The sequence below is a fragment of the Sebastes umbrosus genome, chromosome 23 (genome assembly GCF_015220745.1).
Source record: "Sebastes umbrosus isolate fSebUmb1 chromosome 23, fSebUmb1.pri, whole genome shotgun sequence".
NCBI lineage: Eukaryota > Metazoa > Chordata > Actinopteri > Perciformes > Sebastidae > Sebastes > Sebastes umbrosus.
Genome location: NC_051291.1, coordinates 20,396,304 through 20,419,888, shown reverse-complemented (window position 1 = coordinate 20,419,888; position 23,585 = coordinate 20,396,304). Strand labels below are relative to the sequence as shown.

The 23,585-nt window shown below is 41.5% G+C and overlaps 1 protein-coding gene across 2 annotated transcripts in view; it reads left to right on the top strand.

Moving 5' to 3' along the window:
• LOC119483008 (potassium voltage-gated channel subfamily D member 2-like) overlaps positions 1-23,585 on the top strand; it is a 49,780-nt gene that overhangs the window by 19,917 nt on the left and 6,278 nt on the right. Inside the window, exons 2-5 of one of the 2 annotated variants that reach the window (XM_037760992.1) lie at positions 17,840-18,002; positions 19,186-19,315; positions 22,270-22,349; positions 22,450-22,685. In XM_037760992.1, coding sequence (XP_037616920.1) covers positions 17,840-18,002; positions 19,186-19,315; positions 22,270-22,349; positions 22,450-22,685 — 609 coding nt within the window. Of the gene's footprint in view, positions 1-17,839; positions 18,003-19,185; positions 19,316-22,253; positions 22,350-22,449; positions 22,686-23,585 lie in introns of both variants that reach the window. The other variant, XM_037760991.1, reaches the window with a different exon arrangement.

Genomic DNA, 23,585 nt, shown 5'->3' with positions numbered 1-23,585 from the left:
GACACAGTAACTCCTGCTGCCGGTGTCGTGTGATGTTTAGTAACGCGTGTAAATGAGTGCATTTCCTGTCGCAGCAGCGTTTATGTCCCCCCCTCCGCCTGCAGGGAGTCTCACTCTGGTGAACAAACTGAAACTAAATGAAGTCAAACGGGGGTTTCCACGGCGACGGCAGCATCCCTCAGGGTCGCCGTGGTGATTACCCCGAAATACAATCAGCCTCCACTTCCCGTGCCCAAATTAGGAAGCAGACGCAGTTAAAGAATGTAGAAGAAGAAGAAGAAGAAGACAGTTTATCTGTTCCACGCTGCGGAGAACACTGTAGTATCAGTCCTTGAAGAGGTTTTAGAGGTCTTTGAATAGGTTTAAAGGTCTTTGGAGAGGTTTTAAAGGTCCTTTAAAAAGGTCTTAAATGCCTTTGAACAGGTTTAAAGGTAGTGGAAGAGGTTTTAGATGTCTTTGAACAGGTTTAAAGGTAGTGGAAGAGGTTTTAGATGTCTTTGAATAGGTTTAAAGGTCCTTGAAAACGTTTTAATGGTCCTTGAAAAGATTTTAAATGTATTTGAAGATGTTTTAAAGGTCCTTGAAGAGGTTTTGGAGGTCCTTGAAGAGGTTTTGAAGGTCTTGAGGATGTTGTATAATTCACTGAAGTGGTTGCAGAGGGCACAGAGGAGACTCGAGGAGGTTTTGGAGTCTTTGAGGCTTTAAATATGATCAGCGTTGGAATAAACTGATTCTTTTAACTGCAGGATGAGAAGGTAAACAGGCAGTTGTTAGAGCATTAACTCGCTGTGATGCCTGCGGGAGTTCTGTTTCCTTCTGCTCGTCATGAAGACTCACAGAGAAGAAGAAACATGAAAGCATCCTGCTGTCGAGTTCTCTGCAGCTCATCGGTCATATCAGACTGATATAACCCAGGATGTAGTCTTGTTTCAGACAGCTGATCACCTGACAGGTGACTGGTTCACACCTCTCTGCTGATTGAACAACACAACAGCTCAGAGACTTCCCAATAATCATAAATAATAAATAAAGCAGGAGGTGGAAATGTTTTCTCTCAGCTCTCTGAGACGGCCCGGCTCTGTGTATGTAGAGGGAACAACCTAAAACTACCTCTCCGTCTCCGTTTTTTGCTGGAAATTTCTGCTTCATACAACCCTAAACTACCCCCTGGCTCTGTGTATTTCCTGCATGAACTACCCTGTGCATATATTTCCGTCACAGAAACTCAGTCCTGGTCTTCCTACATGTCTTTGAATGCTGATTGGTCCTTCTTACAGAGCGTGTCAGGCTTTAATGCAGAGAGGATGTTCGGGGACGGGGTGGGGGGTTCAGGTCCCAGGCGATGAGTTTAAAGCCTGGGGGGGGCTGTTAGACTGTCACACCATAAACACTAACATGCAATACTGTGACGTCCTGATGGTCAGACTCCAGTTCACTGATCTTCACATCTCATCACTTCATCTGATGATTACAGTCTGAACTCGAGTATTTGTCACATACAGTAAACATCATTATATATATATTATTATGGACATAATCACTATGTAACTGTGGATTAGATATCATACATCCAGCTATATGCCCCTTTTCATTCATGTCTATGATCTTCTCTGTTAACATCTTTACAGTTTAGATCTTTGTTTTACTAACTACTGTACAACCGTGTTCTGCAGGATGAACGAAGTCCGATCTTCTCTCTCACTTCATCATCAACGAGCAGAAATTAACACGTGTTTCTGGACATCCATAGGACACAACAACTATTTTTGTAAGATGTCGAACGAACCGTTGTTATGGATACGCTGAATTAACATAAATCACGAGGCAGAGTGATGTCACAGTAAGAACAGTATTTATTGTTTCTAGAGAGAGAATGTCATGATGGCTCTCAGCTCAGCCCATCAGTTATTGATCGTCACACATGTTCTACATGTAGAAGATGTAGAAGGTGGTGGTGGATGTTAGACCTCCTCTCTCTCTCTAATAGCTCTGTGATGAGGCAGCGCTGTCATCGGCTGACTTTAGTCCTGATAAATAGACGAGCTGCTGCAGAGCGGCGAGCACGTTAATCTGCTGCAGCTCAAAGCCTCTTCTTCTTCTTCTTCAGTGTGCACTTTAGTTTGTGTGATTTGTGACGATACTGTTACTGACTGATCAGTACGATTCATATTTATTTTGATATATAAATGTGTTGAATATTCCTCAGGTTCAGTCCTGTCAAATTTCTGGACATTATGTTACATTATGTTACGTTGTTACATTACGTTGTTACATTATGTTATATTATGTTACATTATGTTACATTATGTTACGTTGTTACATTACGTTGTTATCTTATGTTGTTACATTATGTTGCGGTTGTAACATTAAGTTGTTATGTTATTATCTCATGTTATCTTACGTTACGTTGTTACGCTACGTTGTTACGCTACGTTGTTACGCTGCGCTGTTACGCTACATTGTTACATTACGTTGTTACATTACGTTGATATGTTACGTTGTTACGTTACGTTGTTACATTATGTTACATTATGTTACATTATGTTACGTTGTTACATTACTTTGTTATCTTATGTTGTTACATTATGTTACGGTTGTAACATTACGTTGTAACGTTATTATCTCATGTTATCTTACGCTACGTTGTTACGCTACGTTGTTACGCTACGTTGTTACGTTGCGCTGTTACGCTACATTGTTACATTACGTTGTTACGTTACGTTGATATGTTACGTTGTTACGTTACGTTGTTACATTATATCATGATTGTTACATTACGTTGTTATATTATGTCACGGTCGTCACATTACGGTTGTTACGTTTCGTTGTTACGTTTCGGTTATTATGTTGTTACATTACGTTCCGGTTGTTACGTTACATTGTTACGTTACATTGTTACTTTACATTACGTTGTTACATTATGGTTGTTATGTTCCGGTTGTTAAGTTCCGGTTGTTAAGTTACGTTGTTAAGTTACATTGTTACATTGTTAGGTTACGTATACAGCTGAGACTCGCTGTTCCATGTTTACAGAGTTAAACGTGGTTCTGATGTCATTAGGAAAACATGTTAAAGAGAGTTTTCTCATCTCAGCAGTGTGAATGTTACTGATTCCTCCTGCTGGTTGAAAGGAGGGAACAAGCTGATGTGATTGGCTGTAATAGTTTCAGCAGCTTCCCATAATAAATCCTTTTCAGCACTGATGTCGGATCAGTTTAATGCTCTGAACCACATCTCCCAGAAGACCGAGCCATTATGTGATCACAGAGCCGAGGTGGTGCCAGCTGATCCTTTAACCCTCAGCGCTGATTCAATTATTTACATCAGAGCTGCACCAACACACGGTTAATTAAAGGCTCTCACGCATGTTTCTATGTAAGTACATTATGGGATGTATACAGTAACCGAGCAGGTCGTGTGTTGAAGAGTCAGTGAAGACGGGAGGTCATCCCATAAATCAGTTACTGGTTTTACAGAGACGCTGCGATGTTTCCTTGTTGACTGCAGAGGAAACTGATGTAAAACGTTAACTGATGTCACCGCGACTGTTTCTGATTGGAGGAGATGAACCTCAGTTTGTTTAGAGTTTAGCAGGAAAAGCTTCCAGCTGCGACACTCACACTTAAAGTTCAAACACTAAATAACTTTATTTATGAGCTGTGATGTAAAAACTCCTCAGGAGGAAGATCAGTGACAGGATGAGGAACTCTGCTGATGATTAAATATATCAGCAGCCTGGATGAGTTTAATTAACTCCATCACCCCCGAGGACTTCTACTCATCCCTCTGCACAACATACATTATAACACACATCCACCACCGTCATCTTCATCATCTTCATCTTCATCTTTCTCCCATTCTTCACCTTACATATTTCACCAACCTCTCCCCTGTAGAACCTACAGCACTCAGAACAAACTCCAACAAACACCAAGCTATCGTCACTGTCGTCGCTGTGTTCGCGTCTAGAGTGAAGTACAAGAGATCAATATGAGGTCAAGTTGTGATTTTACAAGGAAGACGTCAAATATTACCAGATAAATAATTAATTATATGGAAGACAATGTTTTAAGATAAAACCAAGAATATGATGTAAATATTGTAAAATATAGTAGTGTCTTCATATTATATATCATTCTTATTCTTCGAATTCTTTGAATTCTTCGAATCCTTCGAATTCTTCTTCTTCGAATTCTTCTTTGAATTCTTCTTCTCCTACGAATTCTTCTTTGAATTCTTTTTTGAATTCTTCTTCTTCTTTGAATTCTTCTTTGAATTCTTCTTTGAATTCTTTGAATTCTTCTTTGAATTCTTCTTCTTCTTTGAATTCTTCATCTTCGAATTCTTCTTTGAATTCTTCTTCTTCTACGAATTCTTCTTCTTCGAATTCTTCTTTGAATTCTTCTTCTTCTACGAATTCTTCTTTGAATTCTTAGAATTCTTCTTCGAATTCTTCTTCTTCTTTGAATTCTTCTTTGAATTCTTCTTTGAATTCTTCTTCTTTGAATTCTTCAATTGAATTCGTCTTCTTCTTTGAATTCTTTGAATTCTTCTTCTTTGAATTCTTCTTTGAATTATTTTCTTTTACATTAAATAAAGTTATTATTATTCTTCTTCATGCAGCAGATGAATCCTTTAGTGCTGCTGATGGAGGAGAACAGAGAGCAGTAAAACAGAATAAATGTTCCATGAGGGAATAAGCTGACCTGCTTCTTTCTTTCTGTTAGTCTTCTTATGAACTCTGGAGGAGGTTTATTCTCTCCATCCTCTCAGCTTCCTCTTATCTGGAGGAGTTTTATTCTCTCCATCCTCTCAGCTTCCTCTTATCTGCCTTTAAAGCTTTAACAGAAGAAGAAGTGGAAGAGAGGGGGGGAGGGGATCTTTATCTCCATATTCCAGTCCACGTCCTCTCTCTGCTCTCCTCTTCATCCTCTTCATCACTGAGCTGTAATGTTATAATTTGCTGTCACAGATCGGTGCAGGGGGTCTGTCAGGGTCTCTGAGGACCAGCAGATTCTGGTCCAGGACTCATATAGAGGCCTCATTTATCTAAAGCAGCACCAGATCCTGGTCCAGGACTCATATAGAGACCTCATTTATCTACATCAGGTTATTTATAGCCAGAGAGCGCTGAGGGAGGCGTTCACGTACAACAAAGGACTCCGTTTTTATCTGTTTACATCTAAAAATATTCAGATGGTTTTAATCCTCTGAAGCCTCAGACGGGTTTTACTCTTTCGTCAGTCACAATCATCTCTCAAATAAAGAATATGATATAATAATACAAGGATCTGAATCTGGTAGAAACACAGGAGACCTGTTAGTCAGTATAATCATTCCTCTGCAGCTTTTTGTTGTTTTCTGACCAAGAAGTGTTTCTTATTTTTAATTCATGATGTGAAGCTGGTTTATTATTGTTCCTCTGCAGCTCTGCAGCCTCTCAGCTTCATCTGTTACTGGTAAACTATCTATTATCGTGTTTTACTTAGTTTACCTACTTATTTTACTTAGTTTATCTACGCATTTTACTTAGTTTACCTACTTATTTCACTTGGTTTACCTACTTATTTTACTTATTTTACTTAGTTTACCTGCGTATTTTACTTAGTTTACGTACGTATTTTACTTAGTTTACCTACGTATTTTACTTAGTTTACCTACTTATTTTACTTAGTTTACTTACTTATTTTACTTAGTTTACCTACGTATGTTACTTAGTTTACCTACTTAAATACTTAGTTTAACTACATATTTTACTTAGTTTACGTACTTATTTTACTAAGTTTACCTACTTATTTTACTTAGATTACCCACGTATTTTACTTAGTTTAACTACTTATTTTACCTATGTATTTTACTTAGCTTACCTACTTATTTTACTAAGTTTATCTACGCATTTTACTTAGTTTACCTACTTATTTCACTTGGTTTACCTACTTATTTTACTTATTTTACTTAGTTTACCTGCGTATTTTACTTAGTTTACCTACGTATTTTACTTAGTTTACCTACGTATTTTACTTAGTTTACCTACTTATTTTACTTAGTTTACTTACTTATTTTACTTAGTTTACCTGCGTATGTTACTTAGTTTACCTACTTAAATACTTAGTTTAACTACTTATTTTACTTAGTTTACCTACTTATTTTACTTAGTTTACCTACTTATTTTACTAAGTTTACTTACTTATTTTGCTTAGTTTACCTACGTATGTTACTTAGTTTACCTACTTAAATACTTAGTTTAACTACATATTTTACTTAGTTTACCTACTTATTTTACTAAGTTTACCTACTTATTTTACTTAGATTACCCACGTATTTTACTTAGTTTAACTACTTATTTTACCTACGTATTTTACTTAGCTTACCTACTTATTTTACTAAGTTTACCTACTTATTTAACTTTGTTTACTGTCTTATTTTACTTAGTTTACTTACTTATTTGACTTAGTTTACCTACTTAGTTTACCTACGTGTGTGACTTAGTTTACCTACTTATTTTACTTAGTTTACCTTCTTATTTTAGTTAGTTTTCCTAAGTATTTTACTTAGTTTACCTGCGTATTTTACTTAGTTTACCTACGTATTTTACTTAGTTTACATACGTATTTTACTTACTAAAGGATGTGTGGATCTCTTTATAAACAGCTCTTTATTAATGTAAAGTCAGTCTGATCTGAAGCTGATCCAGAGTCAGTGGACTTTAGTGGATGTCTGCAGGGCTGAAAGCTGATCTTCCTCCATTTCAGCGACCGTTAAAAACTTGTTTACAGTAATTAGTCAGTGAGCTCTCTCGTTTACAGCAGCAGCTCGTTAGGGGGAGATGTAAACCCGTTGGCAGGCCGCCCGTCGGGGTCAGAGGTCAGAGGTCAACGCTGCAGCGCAACCAGACACATCATCTGGCTTCTCAATTAGTCACGATAGAAGAGTTTCACTGGCTCAGAAAAGAGTTATTGTCTCGACCTGCAGGAGAAGAGATACTATTTATTTTCTCTTATCCTCCTCCTACTGCTGCTGCTCCATCTCCTCCTCCTCTTCTTCTTCCTCCTCCGCCTCCTCCTCCTCCTGTGATTGGTCAACTTGATCTAACATGCAGATTGTCCAGAGTCAGTCGTCCGTCTCCTGATTGAAACACCTGATGTTGGGTCATGGGTTATACATAAGAAATATATAATATAGTATTGGAGGTTAATTCAGAGATAATTGGTTGTTCCTCTACACTGACCTGGTTTCAGCTCATTCACACCTTTATAAAATAGACTAAAGTGAGCCAGTTAATGAGATGAAGCAGGGAGACAAACAACAGCTCTGACCTTTCCCTGCAGGAAACATTAGGAAAGTTATTTTTCAGTCAGTAATGAAACCTCTGAACCATTTTTCAGCCCGTTCATGCAAAATCCAGCATCATTATCTTCCTCCTCAAATGTGTCTCCGTCCTCATTTATCATCATAATTTCCTCATCGGCAGAAAACTTTGCTGCTTCGCCCAGGAACGGAAACTTTTTCTGCAACACGGAGGAAAAGATTCCGATTATTAAATCTAAATCTCTGTTTCCACTTCATCATTTCACACTTTACAAACCACATATAGCAATCCAGCTGCTTCTGACCAGTTTATAAAGACCTCCAGAGACTCTCTTTTATGTAAATAGATAATATATATAAGTCATTGAGATGTGTCTGAGTCAGTTATCTCAGACATTCAGCTTCACTCACTCGTCTGTTTTCATGTGATTGTCTTTATTATTTATTCCAATGTTTGGCCTGTAATGTATTTTTAATTTATCGATGAAACCACAGCAGGATGTCTGGAGGGAGGAAACACAGATGTTGTTGAAGCTAGCTAGCATGTTAGCGATTAGCAGCTCACTTTAGTCACTACGCCACACGTCATACTTGCCAACCTTGAGACTTTGTTTCCTGCATTCTGGTGACTTTTAAAGAATGAAAAAAAAAATAATAATAATAAGTACACTGCAACAGGTTATTTAAAGCTGTTCTCTTGTGATCTGATGCCAGGTGTGAACAGGTGTGAACAGGTGTGAACAGGTGTGAACAGGTGTGAACAGGCTCCAATTAAGCTGCGAAATCGTTGGTTTTGAAATTTAAAAAATGATTGAAAAAAGTGAAGAAATATGTTAAAAATGAAGAATTCCTCCTGAAATATGACCCATAAAACAATATGTGTGTGTGTGTGTGTGTGTGCGTGTGTTTGTTGAGCTGGATTATCATGTATTGTGTTGGCTGCAGGGTGAGAGGATCAGACATGGTGATTAAACTTCCTCTGAAGGCCTTTTGGTTCTTTAATCTGTTCAACAAACAGCCACAACACACACACACACACACACACCTACCTACACACACTGAGGTATTATATTTGCAGATTAAATGAATCTCTGTCTGAAGGAATCAGAAGTTATTTTGAACCGACAAACGTTTATCTCAGAGTTTGAGTAAATGAATTTTGATCAGAGTGAGACCTCTCTGCTGGCGGCCATCTTGTGTCCAGTCTCAGTGTCAGATGATGGGAGATGAAGTGCTCAGAGGAGTCCAGTTATCTCCGATCAATACATCAATAGAGCTCCAGTTGTGATGTCATCGATCAGTGTCTGCGGACCAATCAGAGGTCAGAGCTTCAGACTGGCTGTGATCGATTAGTTTTCTGTTGTTATAAATGAGAGCAGATCTCAGATCAGTCTGTGTGTCGATATCTCCTGAACTCTGATTTATTGTCTCGAAACAACAACGATGTCTTTATTGATCTTCATCTTTAGTGACGCTGAATCAGACCTACTTCTGTCTGATTTATGACAAACATTGTAAACATGAGTTTATAGTTTCAAGTCTTCTTCAATACAGCATGATGTTCATTTAGTAAATGATGGTCCCATTTAGCGTCAGATAGACCATAAAGCAGGGGATGCTTTAGGGCGGGGCTACCTTGTGATTGACAGGTCGCTACCACGGCGTTGTCCGATCTGGGAGTTGTCTGTGTTTTCATCTTAGAACTTTAACCCTTTCACAGTGTGTTTTCACTTCATCAACGTTAATTAAAACATGTTGGTCGCCTAAAAAATGTCTTATTCAGCGTTCGGTTGTACTTAGCTCCACCCTCTCGTGGTTGTAAAAAACCAAGATGGAGATGTCCAAAAACCAAGATGGCGACGACCAAAAACCAAGATGGTGACGACCAAAAACCAAGATGGCGATGACCGAAAACCAAGATGGAGACATCCAAAAACCAAGATGGCGACAACCAAAACCCAAGATGGCGACGGACAAAAACCAAGACGCGACGTCCCAAAACCAAAATGGAGACGTTCAAAAACCAAGATGGAGACGTACAAAAACCAAGATGGAGACGTACAAAAACCAAGATGGAGACGGCCAAACACCAAGATGGAGACGTCCAAAAACCAAGATGGCGACGACCAAAAACCAAGATGGCAACAACCAAAAACCAAGATGGAGACGTCCAAACACCAAGATGGTGACGTCCAAAAACCAAGATGGAGACGTCCACAAACCAAGATGGAGACGTCCAAAAACCAAGATGGCAATGGACAAAAACCAAGATGGAGACGTCCAAAAAAAACAAGATGGCAATGACCAAACACCAAGATGGCGACGTCCAAAAACCAAGATGGAGACGGACAAATACCAAGACGCGTAGTCCCAAAACCAAGATGGAGACGTCCAAAAGCCAAGATGGAGACGGGCAAAAGCCAAGATGGAGACGGCCAAAAACCAAGATGGGGACGTCCAACAACCAAGATGGAGACGGACAAACATTGAATAAATCCTGCTCCTTCTTCTTCTCCTGTGTCTGTGAGCGGAGGTCAGCAGAGAGCCAGGGAGGATAATAGAAGTGTGACTTAGTAATTAATACGTGAAGTGAGATAAAGAGCTGAAAGAGGAGAGCAGGTAGTTTTACAGGCTGAGAGAAGAGTGAAGGATTAATCAGTCGCTCCATCAGATAAACCGGCTCTACACTCAGACCTGAACCCAGATCAGATAAACCAGCTCTACACTCAGACCTGAACCCAGATCAGATAGACCAGGTCTAGACTCAGACCTGAACCCAGATCAGATAAACCAGCTCTAACACTCAGATAGAAGAGATTCACAGTCTCCTCACAGAGAGATGTGCTGACTGCATCAGATCATTTTACTGTGTCTCTCTGCGTTTATGTTCTTTGTTTTATGGATCTAACAGTGTTTACTCTGCGTTTTACACCAGACCTCTGCAGATTGCTCTAACATTGTTTACTCTGCGTTCTACACCAGACCTCTGCAGAAAAAACACAGATTTAATCTCTCTGTTCACATCAGGACAAACTTCACTGGATCAGTCTTTGTTATTTCTATTTACTGCAGAGTTCATTACAAGCTGTTCTTAAGGAGGTTCCACGGGCTCTGGTGGAGGTTCTCGCGGTCATTACGGGAATTCTAGTGGTAACTGAGGTGGTTCTAAGGGTCCTATAGTTTATCTTAGTCGTCCTATAGGAGGTTCTAGTGGTCATTAAGTGAGTTCTAGTGGTAACTGAGGGGGTTCTAAGGGTCCTATAGTTGATGTTAGTGGTCCTTTAGGAGGTTCTAGTGGTAACTGAGGGGGGTTCTAAGGATCCTATAGTTGATGTTGGAGGTCCCTTAGGTGCCTTGAAGACATTCCAATTGTCCTTTAGTAGGTTGTTGTGGTCTTGTTGTTGGTTCTTGTGGTCATTTAGGAGCTTCTGGAGCTCCTTTGTGTGGTTCTTATAGTCACTGAGGAGGTTCTAGTGGTCTTGCAGGTGATTTTAGTGATCTTTCAAAGGTTTAAGGTTCCTTTGGGAGATTCTAGGGGTCATTCCTGTGGTCAGTGGGCCTTGTTGAGAATTCAGGGTTCTTTAGGTGGTTACTAGGAGGTTCTACTGAACTGTAATAACATTTTAAGGGTTGAGTGGTTGAACATCTGTGTGAGATTTGGTAGTGGCGTGTTTGGAACGTTGTAGAACAACACTGCAAGTACTTTATTCCCGATTATGTGCTGGGTGACATAATTTCATTTCCAGTTCTCACAGTAGAACCATGAGAGACGTGTTCTCCAGTAGAACCACGAGAGACATGTTCTCCAGCACAACCATGAGACGTGTTCTCCAGTAGAACCATGAGACATGTTCTCCAGTAGAACCACGAGAGACGTGTTCGCCAGTAGAACCATGAGACGTGTTCTCCAGTAGAACCACGAGAGACGTGTTCTCCAGTAGAACCACGAGAGACGTGTTCGCCAGTAGAACCATGAGACGTGTTCTCCAGTAGAACCACGAGAGGCGTGTTCTCCAGTAAAACCACGAGAGACGTGTTCGCCAGTAGAACCATGAGAGACGTGTTCGCCAGTTGAACCATGAGACGTGTTCTCCAGTAGAACCACGAGAGGCGTGTTCTCCAGTAGAACCATGAGAGACGTGTTCTCCAGTAGAACCACGAGAGGCGTGTTCTCCAGTAGAACCACGAGAGGCGTGTTCTCCAGTAGAACCACGAGAGGCGTGTTCTCCAGTAGAACCACGAGAGGCGTGTTTTCCAGTAGAACCACGAGAGACGTGTTCTAAAGTAGAAGCATGACAGACGTGTTCTCCAGTAGAACAACGAGAGACGTGTTCTCCAGTAGAACCATGAGAGACGTGTTCTCCCAGTAGAACCATGAGAGCTGTGCAGTCTGAACTGTTTATAGGAAAGTTTGTCATTTTTCTGTTTGCCGACTGATTCACAACACCGGTGTTAGAGACGAATGTGAGCCCCCAGAGGAGTTGCTGGTCAACAACAGTGTGTGTGTGTGTGTGTGTGTGTGTGTGTGTGTGTGCGCGTGCATGTTTGTGTGTTTGTGTGTGTGTGTGTGTCTATTTTCAGTCCTTATTAATGCGTTCCATCGACAGCTGAGGAATAAATTTACATCTTCTTCTCTTCCTCTTTATTCATTTCCTCGTCCTCCACACTTCTTCTTCTGCTGCAGCTGCTGCCTAATTGGTGTTTGTATATATACAGTATATAATATAATATAATCCTTCAGGGGAATGAAATTGTTGAAATAATAAGCTCATTGTGGAAATCAGATACTTGATGTATATATATATATTTATTCTACAGTTTGGTTGACAGATAGTAGATTTTCATCTCAGAGTCAGAACTCAGTTAATCTGAGTTTCTGACGTCCGTCATCTGATTATAAATCATCACATAGAATTATAGAATTATGAAATTATTCAGATGTGTTTTCTTCAATAAACAGTGACTGAAAAACTGTCATGTCCATTTTCAAAGGGGTCCCTTGACCTCTGACCTCCAGATCAGTGAATGTAAATGGGTTCTATGGGTACCCACGAGTCTCCCCTTTACAGACATGCCCACTTTATGATAATCACATGCCGTTTGGGGCAAGTCATAGTCAAGTCAGCACACTGACACACTGACAGCTGTTGTTGCCTGTTGGGCTGCAGTTTGCCATGTTATGATTGGAGCATATTGTTTTATACTAAATGCAGTACCTGTGAGGGTTTCAGGACATTATCTGTCATTGTTTTGTGTTAATTGATTTACAATAATAAATATATACATACATTTGCATAAAGCAGCATATTTGTCAACTCACATGTTGATAAGAGCATTAAATACTTGACAAATCTCCATTTAAGGTACATTTTGAACAGGTTCAGTCTGCTGCATTGGAGCCAGATGTTGTTAATAATGAAAAACCTCTGTTGTTGTTAGAGCCTCCATCACCTCCTCTCTGTGTTAATAGCACACACACACAAACACACCTACACACTATACACTATCTATAATGAATGTGGTTTCTCATTTAGCGAGAGGCATTTCATTCTCTTATGCTTCTGAACAGCATTTATATTAGTGTGTGTGTTAACGGCAGCGGCGATGCAGCAGTGAGGCGGCGTTCGGTCACATCGAAGCATAAATGATTCAGACCCAGAGAGCGACAAGAAATCACTTTATGAAACGTTGAACAGTGTGTGTGTGTGTGTGTGTGTGTGTGTGTGTGTGTGTGTGTGTGTGTGTGTGTGTGTGTGTGTGTGTGTGTGTGTGTGTGTGTGTGTGCGTGTGCGCGCGTGCGCATGCGTGCGTGTAGAACCAATCAGAACTGACTGCAGTTTGTCCCCACAAAGAAGAAGAGATCCACTTCCTGTCTCCATCTTTAGACCGTGTTGACTCTGAATCACTGATATATGGTTTATTCCTCATCAGTGATGATTCTTCTATATGATAATAATATTAACTCTATTTATTACATGGCTGTGTTGAGTACTTGATTCTGATTTGTCAATCACGGAGTTCTGCGGTCTGTAATTTCTGTACAACAGACCGTTGCTATGTATAACAGACTGTTGCTACGTACAACAGACCGTTGCTATGTACAACAGACCGTTGCTATGTACAACAGACCGTTGCTACGTATAGCAGACCGTTGCTATGTATAACAGACCGTTTCTATGTATAACAGACTGTTGCTATGTTTAACAGACCGTTGCTATGTATAACAGACCGTTGCTATGTATAGCAGATCGTTGCTACGTATAGCAGACCGTTGCTATGTACAACAGACCGTTGCTATGTACAAAAGACCGTTGCTACGTATAGCAGACCGTTGCTATGTATAACAGACCGTTTCTATGTATAACAGACTGTTGCTATGTATAACAGACCGTTGCTATGTATAACAGACCGTTGCTATGTATAGCAGATCGTTGCTACGTATAACAGACTGTTGCTATGTACAACAGACCGTTGCTACTTATAGCAGACTGTTGCTACGTATAACAGATCGTTGATATGTATAACAGACCGTTGCTATGTATAACAGACCGTTGCTATGGGCGCAGCTCTGATGTCGGACTCTGTCGGACCGTTTTTGTGTAAAAATCTTGATTTCTTCAGCAAGTAGCCGTGTGATTATCGGGATAATGTACAGCTAGCGGGTCATTGTTGTGAAAGAATCCCCTTCAGGGCGATGAGAGACATCAGCATCGCCCTGAAGGGGATTCTTTCACAACAATGACCCGCTAGCTGTACATTATCCCTCACATAACAAACCTCTCAGTATTAAACCAGACCAGGTTCCAGTGTCTGAGGGTTAAAGTTGACCCAGAACTGATCTGATCTGGTGTGACATCACTGATCTGTAGTTCAATCTGTTGGGAGCAGAAACAGCTGACTGCTGCTGAATCACTGTCAATACACATACACACCTGTGTTGGGTCCGTGTGTGTGATGTCAGAGTGATGTCGGTGTGTATCACCTGATGATGAAGGTGATTCAGAGGAAAGTCAATTTCCCCTCGTCCTCTTCCTCTTCCTCTTCCTCAGCAGCAGGATGATCCACCACCAGTCAGTCTGTGTGGATGGATGATGGTACAGATGAAATATAGCGGAACATCATCCCAACGTTCAGGAAACGTTTCAGAACTCTGATGTAACATACGATTCTCACTGCTGTTAGTCAGTAGAACATTCTGCTGGTCCTGCTTTTGGTTCTGGTTCTGCTGTTAGTCAGTAGAACCTTCTGCTGGTTCTGCTTTTGGTTCTGGTTCTTCTCTCAGTCAGTAGAACCTTCTGCTGGTTCTGGTTCTGGTTCTTCTCTCAGTCGGAAGAACCTTCTGCTGGTTCTGGTTCTTCTCTCAGTCAGTAGAACCTTCTGCTGGTTCTGGTTCTGGTTCTTCTCTCAGTCAGTAGAACCTTCTGCTGGTTCTGGTTCTGGTTCCTCTCTGTCAGTAGAACCTACTGATGGTTCTGGTTCTGTTAGTCAATAGAACCTTCTGGTTCTGGTTCTGGTTCTGGTTCTGGTTCTTCTCTCAGTCAGTCAAACCTACTGATGGTTCTGGTTCTGGTTCTGTTAGTCAATAGAACCTTCTGCTGGTTCTGGTTCTGGTTCTGTTAGTCAGTAGAACCTTCTGCTGGTTCTGGTTCGGGTTCGGGTTCTGTTAGTCAGTAGAACTCTGCTGGTTCTTGTCTCTACTGACTGTCAACTAAACAGAGGTCTCACTCTGATGGTTTTCTCTGAGCTCACAGTTGTTGACTCAAACAGTCCGTTACCTCCACCAGGAGGAAGAAGCCGTTACATTTAGGAAACACCAGGTTCACTCTGCTCTTCTTCTTTTCTTGTCCTTCGTTTTCTTCTTCTTTGTCTTCTCCATCATTGTGTTTGTCTACTTATTTATCTTGTTCATCTTCTTCTTCGTCTTCTTCATCTTCTTCGTATTTGCATTCATGTTCGTGTTCATGTTTGTCTTCTTCTTCTTCTTCTTCAATATGTTGCACAGGATGTTTCGGTACATGCTAATGTCTCCTGTCTCTTCTGTCTCTTTGAGCCCTGTCTCTGTTTTGTGTCCAAGGTGACGGTAAACTTTGTCTCTCTGTGTCTTTGAGTCTTTGCGTCCCGTCTCTGTTTTGTGTCCAAGGTGACGGTAAACTCCGTGTCAGTGACGGATCACCTCGTCTCCTCCTTCAAACCTTCACAGCGTCTCTCAGGCAGCCAATCAGAGGCTGCGACCTTGTCTCAGTCTGTGTGTGTGTGTGTGTGTGTGTGTGTGTGTCACTATTTCAACAGTCAAGCGTACAAAATTAGAAACACACACTCAAGAGTCCAGGTGTGTGTGTGTGTGTGTGTGTGTCAAAGTCATGTGACTGCGTCCTTCATCAAGGAGGATGAGTGAGTGTGTGTGTGTTTGTGTGTGTCTCATTAGTACACACTCACACACACACACACACACACACATGTTGGTGTTTATGTGTGTATGAGGAGCTTCTAATCGATCATTAACCTTCAGTTCTATTGATGATGAAACAGAGTGAAGCAGCGTCGGTGCCCTCTGCAGGACGCACACTTCAACTACACACAACACACACAACATAATATATAATAGTAATAAATAGTATATATAGATAATAATAATATATAATATATTTATAGTTATATAATTATATAACAGAATAAATATCATATAGTCAGACAGCAACCCTATCACATGTTGGTAACACTTCATTTTACAGGTCCACACATTTCATGGTAATTAGGTGATTATTATCAGGTAACCTCTTTTCAATTTCTTTGTAATTACTACCAAATTACCCCAATGTTTAACTCAAAATGTATCAAAAAATTACTTTGTTATAAACATGATTCAATAATTATATTCCACTATTTCCCAATAGCTGGTAATTCATTTAAAGGTCCCATATTGTAAAAAGTGAGATTTTTGTCTTTTATATTATAAAGCAGGTTTAAGTGCTTTATAAATACTGTGAAAGTATCAAAACACTTAATCCACGGATAAATACACACAGCCCGTATTCAGAAACTGTGCGTTTGAAACAAGCTGTCAGGATATCTGTCCATTTGTGATGTCACAAATCTACAATATTTAGACAATTTCACAGTTTTAAATGTAAACATTCTAAATGTGTCCCAGTTTATTTCCTGTTGCAGTTGATGTGAATGTCATCAGCTGACAGGAAGTAAACATGGACCCAAGCTGTTTCCCTAGCAATGCAATTCCGTCGCCATTCCGTTGAAATGCACTAAAACGGAGCGTTTCTGATAGAGGGTGAATACAGATATATTCAGACAGACAGTATGAGAAAAATAAAGCATTTTTTGAACATTAAAGCATGTAAACATGTTCTAGTAGAAACCCAAAATACATGTATGAATCTGAAGATGAGCATGATATGTCTCCTTTAATACATTTCCAGGAAAAGAATACAAAGTGAATTGATCTGCTTTATTTCCATGTCTGCTGATAAATAGATAATAATAAATGAATCATGACATCAGCTACCAGGTTACATCTGTGTAGACAATCGGTCACCATGGTGATCAGAAGTGTCTTCTATTAGTTTTGGTTTTCCACCTCTGATGAAGAGCAGCCGCTTCTCAGCCTCAGGGCCCCGTTTTAACCAATAGAGGATATTTTAGCATTAAATACTGTATATAATAAAGTATTTTTTAGTATTGTAGTAATTTAATATTTAAAAATGTAGTAATATAAGTATTGGGATAATTTGGCAGTAATTCCAAAGAAAGAAGAAGAAGAAGAAGAAGAGGTGATGATGCTGATTAAGAGCAGAGAAGAAGCTATCTGGCTCCTCCGTGTGGACGCCGTCTGAACTGCAGCTTCAGCTTCTAAAACGCTGAGTCAGCTCTGTTTTCTGCTGACGGACTAAAACACTAAACAGAGTATTTAGTTTGAACATCGAGTTTCTGTCAGCGACAGCAAACTGAAGATTTATTATTCATAAAATCCGTCTGTATGCAGAGGAAACGCTCTCTGAATACTCTCTGTTTGTTGTACTTTACTCACACAGTCACATTCATCCTCTCACCCAGACGATTAAACATTATTAACCCTCTGAGACCCCCCATAGAGCCGTTTTAGTCTTCTTACAGGGGGTCTTTAGGGTGTACAGGGGATCTTTAGGGGTGTACAGGGGGACTTTAGGGGGTACAGGGGATCTTTAGGGGGTACAGGGGATCTTTAGAGGGTACAGGGGGTCTTTAGGGGGCTACAGGGGGGTACAGGTGATCTTTAGGGGGATACAGGGGGTCTTTAGGGGGAGATAGCAGGTCAACAGTAGAAGTGGTGTACATCATCTGCTAAAAAATGTCTTTTCCACTTGTTTCACACAGGAAAAAAAGGAACATAGAAAGAAAAGAATAAATGTCCGTTGCCTTTCATGTCTTCCATAAATGGGTGATGTCACAGTGACAACGTGCTCTTCAACGTGCTCTTCTTCTATCCAGTCTTTAGTTGAAATCTGAACCTCTGCCTGTCTCTGTCCGTCTGTGTCAGGTATGGCGACATGGTACCGAAGACCATCATGGGGAAGATCGTCGGCTCCGTCTGCTCTCTGAGCGGTGTGCTGGTCATCGCCCTGCCGGTTCCCGTCATCGTCTCCAACTTCAGCCGAATCTACCACCAGAGCCAGAGATCTGAGAAGAGGCGAGCTCAGAAGGTGACCGACACCGATCGCTTTCATTAAACTGCCTATAAAGTCACGGCTGACATCTTTAAAGTTCAGTCCGAAACATCAGGAGGGAGAAAAACAACAAGATCAGGGAGTCTCTTTAAATGTTTACACCAGTTTAATGATCTACACAAGTTAGCATCTTGTTGCACAAGTTAGTATTTTGTTGCACAAGTTAGCATTTTGTTGCACAACTTAGCATGTTGTTGCACAACTTAGCATCTTGTTGCACAAATTAGTATTTTGTTGCACAACTTAGTATCTTGTTGCACAAGTAAGAATATTGTTGCACAAATTAGCATTTTGTTGCACAAGTTAGCATCTTGTTGCACAAGTTAGCATCTTGTTGCACAAGTTAGTATTTTGTTGCACAAGTTAGCATCTTGTTGTACATGTTAGCATCTTGTTGCACAAATTAGTATTTTGTTGCACAACTTAGTATCTTGTTGCACAAGTTAGCATCTTGTTGCACAAGTTAGCATCTTGTTGCACAACTTAGCATGTTGTTGCACAACTTAGCATCTTGTTGCACAAGTTAGCATCTTGTTGCACAAATTAGTATTTTGTTGCACAACTTAGTATCTTGTTGCACATGTCAGCATCTTGTTGCACAATTTAGTATTTTGTTGCACAAGTTAGCATCTTGTGCACACAAATTATCATATGTTGCATAAGTTAGCATGTTGGTCATGTAAATGATTTTATTTGTGCAACTTATATTGTTTACACAAGAATTTAAAAGATATTTTTTCAGGATGTCAGGGTGTTCTGTATAACCCATTAACCCTGTATCATTTACCAAGTAACAGAATCGTTCTAGTTTTCAGTCAGGTGGTTACATGTAGACGACTTCCATTGTGTGAAAATCACAAAATAAATCATGAGAAAACAAATAATATATAATAATAATTACATCATAACCTGTCAGACATTTGACCAGACTGATGTCCGCTGACTCCTCAGTGTTTCTATTCTCCTGTTTTCCATCATGTTGCTTTATACACTGATCAGCCATAACATTAAGACCACTGATAGGTGAAGTGAATAACATTGATTATCTTGTTACAATGGCACCTGACAGTGGGTGGGATATATTAGACAGCAAGGAAACATTTTGACCATTGGACGGGCTAAATGGACGTCTGTAACATCTGTATGTGTTCACAAACAGAAAACCAGGCTTGCTAGAGTTCGCGCGGTGAAGAGCGGAGGGGCTAACGCTTATTTGCAGTACAAACGCAGCCAGCTGCTGATTGACCCAGATGAGGAGGTAACCACGGACATGCAGTCCCTGTCGGATGGTGCTGGTGTCGTTCATCGTTTAATTTCTTCTTCGTCTTCTTTCATGTTTTTTTTCTCCTCGTCGAGTTGTCATCCGTCTATCCTGTTCAGCAGTAATATTTGATCCACTGTAACCAGTTGATCTACTGGATCTTTTACTTTTACCACCAAATATTTTCCCTCATTTCGCTGCTCTCAGCTGCAGTGCTGAATACTGGTGAGGTCGGCTAAAGTAACCCTGAACCAGACCAGATCACCGTGGCTTTACTTCAATAGTCCGAAATTTTGGTTGGCCGTCCACCGACTCTCTCACAGTTGAGGCAGAACCACGAGCCGATTCCCCTGTCGGCGCCTTTTTTCTACTTGTTTTTTTTTACAGGAATCAGAGCGTAGCTATCAAGATAACAATGTACAATAGATATAGCTAGTAAAACGTAGCTAGCTTACCTCCAGTGTGATCACTCGGGTTATGGTTGACGATCAGACCGTACAGTGTGAGAACATAAATCGTGAGCTTTGGCTTTACATCGCAAATGATCTTCTCGTACAGTAGGAGAAAGAAGTAGACAAAATTTCTAAAATCGTACAGTGTATGGCACCTTTATGCAGGCTGATGGAGATAATGAGCTCTGAAGTTCACTCTGCTGATGTGACTTTAAAACTGAAATGTTACTGTTGAACTGTCCGTCCTTCTGTGGCTGCATCACTGACTCACTTGTTTTCTTTCATTCGTTCTCTTTAGCATCTCCTTATTCTCTCTCAGCTTTGCTCTCACATAGAGAACAGAATCATCCACCCCACCTTGCATTAGTCCGTCACACTAACTCACCTGTGCATGACCTGGTCCTCAGGTGTGGGACATCTCAACAGGAAACTAACAGCTTCGTCTTCTGTGTCTTTTGTTTGGACTCGTGCATTTTGATTGGCCCTCCCATGTGGCTTGGGCTGCCCTACTCATGACATCATCAACACATGTCTTGGGTTCCATCGCCGTGTGGATGAATGAGATCTGGCTGAGTTGCATGTCAATCAGACCCACGCCGCAGTGCACAGGGGTGGAGTCAGTGTGACGCAGAGGTGATGGTGGATGACAGCGGCGCTCGACAAACTCTGATCTTTTTAGAAACAGTCTGACACTTTGAGAAATATCTTGTTTCATGTCTTGCCCAGAGTCAGATGAGGTACGTTGTACGTAAAGAGCTAAGTGCTAAGCTAGGCTAGCAGTCAGAGCTCACACCTGGTGACCATGATCTGCAAGCCAGGAGGAAATGCATAGACAGAGATGAGTCACCTCCTTTAGAGACCCTACGAAGGTTCAGGAGGAAGATTCATTACGTTCTTTGGGGTCGCAAGCAAGGTTCGTGACTTCCGTTAGAGTCCTTAGGATTAAGGTCTGTCACTTTCTGTTGTGTCCCAGGCAGGAGGTCCACGACTTATTTTAGGGTCATATTTTAGGGTCATTTTTCAACTTCCTTCAAGGTCCCGAAAAGGGTCCCAGGAGTGAGTTGCGTCACTTCCTTTAGAGACCCCACAAGTGGAATGCTTGCCTTCCACTAGGATACCTATGATTCAGGAACATCACTTCCTTTAGGATCCCTGGGAGCAAGGTGCCCCACTTGCTTTATGGTCCTCAGTAGTAAGGCTTGTAACTGTCTTTGGAGTCCCCATGAAGTTAAGTTCATAAATTCTTTTAGCTCCCCCAGGAGTGAGGTCCGTAAATTCCTTAAGTAAGGTGAGTCACTTCACTTAGGACCCTCAAGAGTGAGGTGCCTTTCACCAGGGTAAGGTTCATGACTCCTTTAAGAAGTGAGAGTGAGTGATATTCAGGATTTCTTGACTTCCTTTAGGGTACCAGGAGTGAGGTGCATCATTTCCTTTAGGGTACCAGGAGTGAGGTGCATCAGTTCTTTTATGGTACCAGGAGTGAGGTGCGTCAGCTCCTTTTGGGTACCAGGAGTGAGGTGCATCAGTTCCTTTATGGTACCAGGAGTGAGGTTGCATCAGTTCCTCTATGGTACCAGGAGTGAGGTGCATCAGTTCCTTTGTGGTACCAGGAGTGAGGTGCATCAGTTCCTCTATGGTACCAGGAGTGAGGTGCATCAGTTCCTCTATGGTACCAGGAGTGAGGTGCATCATGTTCCTTTGTGGTACCAGGAGTGAGGTGCATCAGTTCCTTTTAGAATACCAGGAATGAGGTGCATCAGTTCCTTTAGGGTACCAGGAGTTAGGTGCTTCAGTTCCTTTAGGGTACCAGGAGTGAGGTGCGTCAGTTCCTTTAGAGACCTTTAGAGAAGTGCTTGCCTTCCACTAGGGTACCTAGGATTCAGGAACATCACTTCCTTAAGGGTCCCTGGGAGAAAGGTGCCCCAATTGCTTTAGGGTCCTCAGGAGTCCTGGTCATGACTTCCTTTGGAGTCCCCAGAAGTAAGATAACTTCTTTTAAGTTCATGACTTCCTTGGACCCCAGGTGGGTTAGTCCAGGGCTGGTTTTCTGATTCTGCGGGAAACAGGTAACCAGCATACTTCCTAAAATGTCTGACTGTTCCTTTGTCAGTACCTGAACTCCTTAACCAATGATCCTCAGTCCGTCCACCTGCGTCACATTCAGTCTGAACCCCTGAGCAACATGAGTACGGTGGCTCTTTGGATCAAATGAGGCTTCAGTTAAAGCAAGTAAACACATTTAGAGAAGCAGTGATAAAGCTGCTGAACGGCTGCTGTCGTTGGCCTGAGTTTGAAGCACTGAGCGATCCATCACTTTCTAACCAACTCTGAACCAGGAGGGGATTGTGGGTAAAAACCTGAACAGATGAAGTGTTCTTACAGCAGGGTGTCAGAAGAAGGTGGTGAGAACGTTAGCCCTGTCCATGTGTGTGTCGCGGTGGGACTGCCCATCTTTGTGCTGTGGGTGGGGTGGAAGCGGACTCACCGTGTGGTCATATGATTTGTGTCCTGAAGGCGTCCAAGGAAGCAGGACAGGCGCTGGTGTGTAAGGCCAACCCCAACTTTGACATTCATCATAACCACCTTCTGCACTGTCTGGAGAAGACCACGGTGAGAACACAACAAATACACAATTCTCACATCCTACATGGAGTGCCTTGTTAAATGTTCCACCTTTAACCTTTAACCCTTGACATTTTATCTGCCTCAGAACCACGAGTTTGTGGACGAGAAGACGTATGAAGGGAGCTGCCGGGAGGTAACGCTGGTGAAGCAGGTGTCTCGCTCTTCCTCCATGTCTTCCTCGCCTCACGGCTTCACCTCCTGCTGCTCCCGCAGGAAGAGGAAGACCTTCGACGTCCCCAACTCCAACATGTCCGTTGGTCTGCACGGTAGCGTCCAGGAGCTGAGCACCATCCAGATCAAAGATAGACCGTTCACCAACAGGTAACAGGTGTTTTTATACTGTAAGTGTGTCAATAAGAGGTTTGAGGAGGAGGTCTTGAAGAGGTTTCAGTGGGTAACTGAGCTGAGGAGGTTGCGGTCACTAAGGGCAACACATTCTCACTCCCAACTCGTCAAATACCGCCACTTGATCAGTGCCCCTTTGGCATCAGAGACCAACGCACCGGGTACCCCTCTAGCATTACTTTTGGACGGACCAGGGAAGGAGTGTCAATATACACTTGTTACATGCCTAGTGTCCTTTCAAAAGGTCAAAAAAGAAGTTGGGTTAAGGCAACACAACCATTTACTTAGGGTTAGGAAACGGTCGTGGTTTATGTTAACGTCACTGACTAACGACTCACGGGACTGACGTTTCTTTTAGTTTCACACGGGGCACCAATAGCGGTCTCCTGGTTGAAAGTGTTGTGTTTGTTTGACCCGTCCACCTATGAACGGACTCTCACCCTATTAATACTACGTCACTGCTTTGACCGTTGAATAACGCCACGGGTGGGTTTACATTGGAGTTAGTTGAAAGCCTGGTTCGTCACATACTGTTACTAAAGGGTGCCTCTGTGAGACGGTCTCCGATGCTGAGGAGCACTGACCAAACGGCAGTATTTGAGGAGTTGGGAGTGAGAACAGGTTGCTAAGGGGGTACTAGAGGTTCTAATGGTCCTTACAGGTCCCATTGGTGCTTAAAGGGGTTCCAGGAGTCCTTGAAAAGGTTCCAGATGTCCTTGAGGAGGTTTTAGAGCTGTTTAGAAAGGTTGTGGAGTGCTTGAAGAGGGTCCCTAAGGATATTACTAGGTCCTTAGGGAGGTATTGGATGCAATTAAGGAGAATACTTTGCACTAAAATGTCAATATTTGGACCTGAATCTATCAACAACACAACTAA